Genomic DNA, 8,902 nt, shown 5'->3' on the forward strand with positions numbered 1-8,902 from the left:
TAAAAGGAATAAAAGGGTATGGGTAAAGCACATTTACATGGCAGGGGGTTGAAACTGGATCATCTTTAAGGTCCCTTGAACCCAACCCCCTCTGCGTTTCTATGATACGGTGTGATCCCGGTTACAGTTGACTCCTTGGTGCTTTGTTGTGTTCCCTGTGCTGAATCCAGCGCGGTTCCCGTAGGTGGTGGTTGCCGTACGGAGCGGTTGTGTTGGTGTCTGCTGAAACCTGAGTGTGCCTCGGATGTTGCACGTCTTTACAGGAGAAAAGAGCTGCTGGCCTCGCAGGAGGCTGTGGCAGGGCCACCCCAGCACTGGGTGTTCTGCCCTCGTGAGCAGGCAGAAGCTGAGGAGGGACGTGCCAAAGAGCAGCAAGGAGAGGTGGACTGGGAGCGAGCTGGTCCTCGCAGGGTATCCGGAGCTCTGGGTGGACACTGCCTTGGGTTGAACTCTAGTGATTGTGCTCGTTCCTTGGAAACAGCTTCGGCTTTCCTCGGTGTGGGGGGAAAGAGCAGGGAGGAGTTTGGGTATAAACACATACCCAGGCACATACCACACGGTCACGTGGAGGGGAAGGCACAAACCAACCAAACCAGCAAAGCAGTTGTGCTGCAAAAGAGGTTATCCAGAAAAACGTTCCTTCAGAGCTGGTGACAGCACGTTTCCGTTCAAGAGACTTCGTGGTCACTGGCTTTTTAGTAACACCAGCATCTCTCTTCTAACACAGAGCGAGCACTTTGGCTTTTTGCTGTTTTCACCTCATTTATGACTGACAGAATGGTGGATCTTCAGTCTCTCCACAGAAGGAACATCTTCATTTGGTGTTTCTGTTTCACACTACATCTCTGCACTGGCTTCTCTTGTGCATACCCTAAAAACTGCTCTGTTCCTGTTCCTGCTGGTCTCTGCTGACCTCCCAGGCTCTGCCCCAGCCTCTCTTCCTCAGAAACACCATGATGTGTGTCTCTCCCTTTCCCTGCTCATGCCTCACGTTTTCCCTGCTGTGCTCACCAGACAGCAGGGACTTTCACCTGCCCTCCCTCCTGTACTCACTGCTGTATTGCCTGGAAACTGCTCTGGGATGGGCACGATACCTCTGTGTGCTCTGGCTCTTGTTTACACACACAGGCATGTTACAGAGGTGACTTGCACTGACATTTATGTCACTCAGAGATTATCTGAGCCCTGAGCTCTGTGTAACCGAGGCCGCAGCCACGGGTGCTGCGGTGCAGGGGGTGCTGCCAGTCCAGGAGGGAGCTGTTGTTCAGCACACAGCATGTGACCGCCCTGTCTGTGGTAAATACACTGCGAGGAGCAAGCACATGAGCTGCTCGTTGCCACATCTCCTCTGTTGCTTAACAGTGACACTGGAAATGCTTACTGCAGAAGGCTAAACAAAGCTGCCTTCTGGGGCCTCAGATATGCTCAATAAATGAACAAATACACTTTTGGCAGAAAGTCCCCGGGATTATTTTGGTTGGCTGCCCCCTCTGTTGAACAGGAAGAACTAACCGTACCCCCACCCCAGGCTCCGCAGGTGCCGGAGCACACTCGGTGTGCTCCCCAGCCCTGTGGGGGCTTCCAGCTCGCTGGCAAAAGCCCCTCTGCCCTCTGGCATTCCAGCGTGTTCATTAGCAGAGGTGTCAGCGTTGGTGCTTGTGCTCTTGTGCTGCACCAGCACACTGGGGAGGCTCAGCAGCAGAGCTTGCATGTGTCTTATCCACAAGCTCTTGGTTGATTGTGGGTCTGTTTTCAATTGTGCCAAGCAGGTTCCTGGGTGGAACTGCACTTCAGCAGCAATGGCAATGGGAGCACCGTCAGTGCAGGGAGCCAGGAGCAAGTGCCAGCCTCCATTTCCATTCACAACGGTGACATGGAGAAGATACTCCTTGATGCTCAACACGAATCTGGAAGGAGCAGCTCGAGAGAGAGCTCACACTGTGACAGGTAACCAGAGTGCTCCACTGTAAGCGAAGTGAAGGTCACTACTACACAGAGCCATTTTTATGCACAAGAGGCAGACAGAGAAATGCTGACATACATGTGTGTATTTCCATGTGCACATGCAGAGGAAGAGGTAGGAAATCTTTGTATTTAAAAGGTTGGTATTTAAATACTAGTGTTAATTCTTGGAGAAAGCCTGTCATTAAACTAGAAGGAAGTTACAGGGGAGAGGACTCTGAGGCTTCTCACACCTCATGAAGATGCCACCTTGGGGTTTTGCTGCACCCCCATGAAGATCTCCAGCACTGAACTTCAGTGGGCGTGCTGCTGCTGTACAGCCAGCAGCCGTGTTCTAGTAAATGACATATTCAGAGCAGTGGGAAGCTGCTCTTCTAAAGGATCAGGCCTTGTGCAGGCAGTGTCAGAGCTGTTCTTAAGAGCATGGAGCGCTGCTCACCTGCTGCCTGGAGCAGGACTGTCAGAGCAGGGGTAAAGAGCAGCCTGTGTTTTGTGATGAGGAACATCACCTAATAGCTCCTATGTACTCGCTGAAGAGTTGTGTCTATACTGTAAACCATATCTACGTTATAAAACATAACATGAGCACAACAGAACAAACCAACTTACTCTGGTGCAAGATGACAGTCAGTGTTATTCATTACTGGATTCTGGTGAATTCTTCACCCTAAAGTTTGTTATGTAAAATAGGGGGAGGGGGAGTCTACAGGACTCAGAATAGACAGTGGGATGCACAACTCCCTGCTCTTACCTGGCCAGTCTGAATTCAGACCAAACCCAATCTCCTTCATCATTTGCTGCCTATTGTTATTAGTTAGTAACCCAAGTGAGATCCTCCAGCCCCTGGGCATCTCTGCACTGCTGAGAACCAGCTCTGTGCAGCAGCTTCCTGGCAGAGTGCTAGAGACTCAAAGATGAGTTGCATACAGTGGCTGGATTATGTCCCCATTGACTGATGAACCTCTCGGGTTCTGGTCAGGGCACTGGAGCTCCTTGAGAACTGCACGTGATGAGCTTTCAGTGCATAAACTGTTACCAACAGTTAATGAGTTTTCTTCCTTGTCCTTCCTTTCCTGAAGCCCTCCTCGTTCCCAGACACCCCAGGACAGCCACAGAGCTTTGGAAATAGAGAGTCACAGCAGTGGAGAAAAGAACAGCTTTCAGGTAAACACCTCGTCCTGCTTTGGGAGGGTTCCTTACTCTTGTTGTTTGAAACCCAGCATTAGGCAGTAAGAGGTGAGGCTGCTAATGCAGAGATTAAATAATGTAGTAACTTAGAGTAATCTGTGCAGAATCAGGCCTTGTGCACTTGTATCTGACGTGCACGGGTTATGTTTTTACCTGTAACTGGGGTTTTCCAGAAGGACTTAAGTGCCCTCCTGTGTGGTGGAGTGGAGGTTACTCTGCTCTGCTCACTGGTGGATGGTGGTGTGAGTGCAGCAGATTGAGGGACAGCTGAGTGTGTCCCTCACACATTGAGGTGTGTGGGAAACGCATCACTAGGGTGGCTGCAGGCAGTGTTCTCTAGTGAGCATCAGCACTTCAGAAGCTTCCTCCTCCCCTCTGACTCTTCCTTCTTCTTTCATTTTAGCACGTTTACGTGCCTGCAAAGCAAATCAGTAAATGTGTTTGAGAAGAGGCAGGGAAGAGGATGTACGTTAACCCTGGTTCCTCAATACCTACCTTACTGCATGATGACAGGCTAAAATCTTAAGTTTTCACTGTAATTAATCAGCTCTAATATGCCAAAACTTAGGATTTTGAGGAGTGAAGTATTACAAGTGAGCAGATGCCTGTGCTCTTCCAAAGCCCTGCTGTACTGTCTTGTGTCTCTGTCCCTGCACTGGTATGTACAGAGAGAGTATTTTCTCAGTAAACTGAAGTATGTTCAGTGCCTGTGACCGATTCCCACAGGGTTAGCAGTCAGCAACTGGGAATCGGGATTGTGTTTCACTTGGAGCCTCTGCATGACAAGAAATAGCAGCGTGTGATAACCTGGCAAACGTTACCAGCCCCGAGTGCCTCTTGCTCCAGTGGGCAGTGCTATTTCTTTAGTTCTAGTAAGAACTCAGGACTCTCACATCTGAGTCTGAACAAGTAAAGCTTTCTTCCCTCCCCACCCTTTTTCCATTGCTGTTGTGTCATCTGAAGCTGAGCGTACACTGTGTGTTGTCATCTTGGGCTCTCCTTGATGGCCTTGGTGCTGTGTTAGTCTGGGGGTTATCTTTTCCTGCCCAGCTGTTTTTTAAACAAGTTCACTGTTTGTCAGTATTTAACCTTGTGGAGCTCCAGCTCCATGGAGTGTCCCAGTTGTGTCAGGAGTACATAGATGTGATCAGTTCTCAAAGCTACACAAAGAGTGCTTGGTCCTGTTGCCTCTTCCTTGGTGTGAAACTCTCCCCGTTGTCTCTACACCTCCTCCAGAGGTGATGTAGAGAATTCCAGCCTCTGGGTTAGCAGACACAGTACTGGAAAACAATCATAGAATCATAGAATAGTTAGGGTTGGAAGGGACCTTAAGATCATCTAGTTCCAACCCCCCTGCCATGAGCAGGGACACCACACACAATGAGTTTGTATTTCCTGGGAACCCCTCGTGTTTAGGGATCATTATTTAGACTTTGAGAACAAATAAAGGTCAGACCCCCTCAGAGCTGCAGTTGCCTGCCCTGTCCCGTTCCCACCTCCAGTGTGTCTGAGCACACGTACAGCAGTTCCTGTCCCGTGATCAGACACTGTTTGTATCTCGAGGCCCTGGCTCCATTGAATGCCCATTATTAGACAAGAGGCTGTGTTCTTACTTGGTGTTTATGCTGTAATTCACTCGAAAACAAAGTCCCTGCTGCTTGAGGGGGTTCTGCAGAGGTGTGTGCAGATGAAGCCGGGCTCACCTCACTGCTGCACGCCCAGCGCTGGCCCCGCACTGGCACTGGCTTCACTTGAGCCTGATCCAGGGCTGTCCCATCACTGTGACATCCACCCTGTTCTGCATGCAGGCACTCAGCTGCTCCTGCCCAGTGCCAGTCCCATGTGTGAGCTGGGGGCGTTTTCAGGTCCTGTATGGAAGGATTAAATGCAGAGCTCTGGTGTTCTATTTCCAGGGCAGTCCTTCCTAAACGCATATGGCTATGGGATATTTTCCATTCACATCCTTGAACACTGGCCCTGTTCAAGGCCAGGTTGGACACAGGGGCTTGGAGCAACCTGCTCTAGTGGAAGGTGTCCCTGCCCGTGGCAGGGGTTGGAGCTGGAGGAGCTTTGAGGGCCCTTCCAACACAAACCAGGCTGGGGTTCTATGATCCTGCTTTGAAGACCGATCTCCCTCCTCCCTTGCTGTATCTAGGATCTAAACACTTCCATAGAAGCACAGAGTCGTCAGTGGGCAGAGACGGGAGAAGTGAGCTCCAGAGGTAGTCTGGCACATGGCCTTAGAGGCAGAAAGAGACCTTTGTTTTGTAGTGCCAGCTTCCCACCTTTCACAGTGCTGAGGTGTTTGACAATGGGTCTTTGTTTTAGTCTGAAGAAGATTTCCTTGAAAGGAGGAGGGAAGTGGAAAGGCTCCTGAAGAAGAATGCGGACTGGATTTGGGATTGGTCCAGCAGGCCGGAGAACATCCCCCCAAAGTGAGTGCTCTGTGTCAGCTCAGATGCAGCTTTTCCTTCCACCGATCTAAACACACATCCCTTAATGCTGTCACTGTTTCCTTCCTCTAACCAGGGAGTTCCTTTTCAAGCACCCCAGGCGCACGGCCACCCTGAGCATGAGGAACACCAGTGTGATGAAGAAAGGGGGCATATTCTCAGCAGAATTCCTGAAGGTTTTCCTCCCATCTCTGCTGCTTTCCCACTTGCTCGCCATCGGACTGGGGTCAGTGGTACATTGTATTTTTGCCTGTTTTTTCCTGAGGCCCAATTCTGACCCCCGATTCTCTCTGTCTAAAGATGACGGATAAACCCTTCTCCGTAGAAGCCAAGGGTGGGCACAGAGTCCCAGTCACTTGATTTGCCCACTTGATTATAGCTTCTGCTGGGAATGGTGGGACTTGTATCCTGATGGGCAAGGGTGTTCCTGACGTGCTGTATGTTCCTCACTGACCATGTGCCCTCCCTCCTCAGGGTGTACATCGGGCGGCGCCTGACGACCACAGCTTCCAGCAGCGCGTTTTAGAGGCACCTCAAGCCTGGTTTTGGAGCAGAGCCTGGGAAATGGGAGGGAAGGGCAGGAATGTCGAGTGAGCTGTGACTCCATGACCCGTGTGCACCCGTTCTGCTGTGTTAGTGAGAGGAGAACAGGGACACGGTGCCGACATCTCCTGCAGCCATTCCCAGAGCATGTTCCGATGCGTTCACGTCTGTTGTGTTGCTTTGTAGTGAAGTATCTTTGCAAATCAGAACAACTCCGCGTTTAAAGCCAGCCCTGCGCCAGTGTAGCTGTAGTGATTCTGAGTGTCCATCCCCTGGCTGCTTCTGTGCTTCGTCCATGTGAGTGTTGGTCACCGCTGCTGCCATCGCGACAATAAGGGATGAGCCCCACACGGTGCGTGGGGAAGCTTCAGTCTCACTCGAGGCAGGTCGTGGGGGGCTCTTTCACTCGGGGGTGTGAGTAGCGGGGGGACACTGTCAGCCGGGAGCGCTTCCCCCCTGAGTAAAGCTCCTCCAGTTTTTACTGGTGAGTTGGGCGCACAACAGCCCGAGTTACAATGTGGACTCTAGTGCCTAATAAGTAGCTGCTTTGCAAAGGCATTGATCTAACCCCCCAGCTACTAGAAGTTCTGTTGTATCTACTCACAGGCCGCTGCTTCTCAGCCTTTTTATCTGTAAAATACTAAATTAGCAGCTGATACTGCCCCATCCTTGTATAGATTTCAGGGGGTTGCTTGCTCAGTGTTTTTACCGATGGAATGCCTTCCAGTGATTTTACCTTATTTAATGAGACGATGAATGTTTGCCAAATACCATGTTTTATATATTTAAATAAAAAGGTTCCTCGTGGCCTCGGTTCTCTCATTCCTTTTTCTCTGGTGAGTGTTGGAGGTGGCTCCGGCGGCTCTTTGTCTGCAAACAAGAGTCTCTCACTGGTTACTGCTGTGACTGGCAACTAAGAAGTTTCTCTAGAAAACAAGTTCACTGCTGCTGCTTGAACTGGAATGTGGCTGAGATGATGCAGAAGTCACTCAGTGAATGGGAACTCACTGAACTCACACATGTGTGTCCTGCCCTGGTCATAAGTTTAAATAAACTTGCTTTCTACTCTGGTTTTTGTCTTTATTCAGCAGAACTGACTCCTCCTTCTGTGCTCCACCCCAGGGAGCCCATGTCCTACTGCTGCGGGTGCTACATGCAGGGGAGTCAATCTTGTTCCCTCTCTCATGGGAGTTTCATCACACACCTTTTAGAGGAGGGGCAGGATCCGGGTGGGGGTTTCTTTACTGTTTGTTTGTGCAATGAAATGGGTTTATAGAATTATCTTTATTTCTGAATAATAGCTCCCAGATGTGAAATCATCAAATCACAAGAGGGGCAGCCACAGCTTCTCTGGGCACCCTGTGCCAGCGCCTCAGCACCCTCGCAGGGAAGAGCTTCTGCCTCAGAGCTCATCTCAGTCTCCCCTCTGGCAGGTTCAAGCCATTCCCCTTGTCGTGTCCCTACAGGCCCTTGTCCAAAGCCCCTCTCCAGGTTTAGGTATGAAATCAGACACACTTCTCAATCTGACTCAGTTGGAGCCGAACCTCAGAGTTTCACCAAAATGGTATTAAAAATGTTTTGTAAATTGTAAAAAAGTTTTTGTAAATGCAGATTTACAATTAGATCAGCTGCTCCCCCCCTTTGAACCAATAAGAGTCTGGGGTGGTTTTTATACCACTGCCTCCAAATGAATAGTGCTGCACTCCCAGCCACTACCCCACAGCTCACCCCGTCCCTGGGGTCACAGCAGACCGAGGGCTGGGCTGTGCCCCCAGCCTGTGCTCACAGCTGTGGTTCAGAGGTCCAAGGGCCCCAGCGCTGTCCTGTACCTGTGTTGGGTGCTCTTGTGTTCAGGGCCAGAGGGGCCGTGCGGGACGGTCCCTGTGCTCAGTCCATCACTGGTGGTTAAACAGAACCACAGACGCTGGCAAAGGCATCTCAGACTCCCACCAAGGGAATACTCCCCGTGATGCTTCTGCTGTGACCGGAGGAAGCGCCTCGGTTCCTTGTCCTGTTCTTGCTCCTTTCAAAGACAAAAGCAAAGAGACCAGGGCAGGACCGAGCACCCGGACAGACCCCAATGAGTGTCCCACCAGCAGCTGGGACCGAGTGCTCACAATGGAAGTGGGTCAGAAGCCAACACCCTCAGGGTTACAGCCCCCTCCGTGGGTGCACAGCTCCAGCCCCAGGCACCATGGCACTATGGATTCATCACAGACAGACCGACCACCACTGGCCTCAGCACCCGCCCAGGCCTGGCCTCACTCCCCCAGGAACACGGTGATGGATCCACCCCTCTTGCTCCGCATAGCCCAGTGCCAGGATCCCCCCATCACCCCACAAGACCCTCCCTCTCCCGTGAGTCACCACTGAGGCCAGTGCCCATGTGAGCAGCCCAAAGCTGAACCAGCCCCAGAGCTCAAGGGCTGTTTGGGGCAAATACCTGTAAAAACAATGATGTTAGGATCTGCAATAAAATCTGGGTTTAGATAAAATGAAGTAAGCGTCACGAATTGACAAAAACTATTTAACTGGAAGTGGCAGAAGGAAACCATGTTCTATATAATAGAAGATTTCATCATTTTCTTTTTACTCATATTCCACTTAATTTACTGAAAACAGTAGACTGAAACCAGAGAGCACTAACACAGCCACTGCGTGTGGACAGAGAGAGACAGGACCGCGCAAAACCCCTTTGGACTGGTAGATCCACCAACCCTCACGAGGCTCCCCCACAGGGAAAGTTTTCCAAATAA

The 8,902-nt window shown here is 50.8% G+C and overlaps 1 protein-coding gene across 1 annotated transcript; it reads left to right on the top strand.

Annotated features, from left to right (window-relative positions):
• Window positions 1-263: 263 nt before the first annotated feature.
• Window positions 264-6,129, top strand: BNIP3 (BCL2/adenovirus E1B 19kDa interacting protein 3; the record flags this gene model as incomplete). Its single annotated transcript, XM_010024638.1, has 7 exons — window positions 264-411; window positions 777-817; window positions 1,768-1,947; window positions 3,042-3,126; window positions 5,479-5,585; window positions 5,680-5,829; window positions 6,078-6,129. Coding segments are annotated over 7 exons (763 nt in total), but the record flags the coding sequence as incomplete, so codon positions are not given.
• Between the last annotated feature and the right edge of the window lie 2,773 nt (window positions 6,130-8,902).

Source organism: Nestor notabilis, unplaced genomic scaffold (genome assembly GCF_000696875.1).
Source record: "Nestor notabilis isolate BGI_N333 unplaced genomic scaffold, ASM69687v1 scaffold29211, whole genome shotgun sequence".
NCBI classification, from domain to species: Eukaryota; Metazoa; Chordata; class Aves; order Psittaciformes; family Psittacidae; genus Nestor; species Nestor notabilis.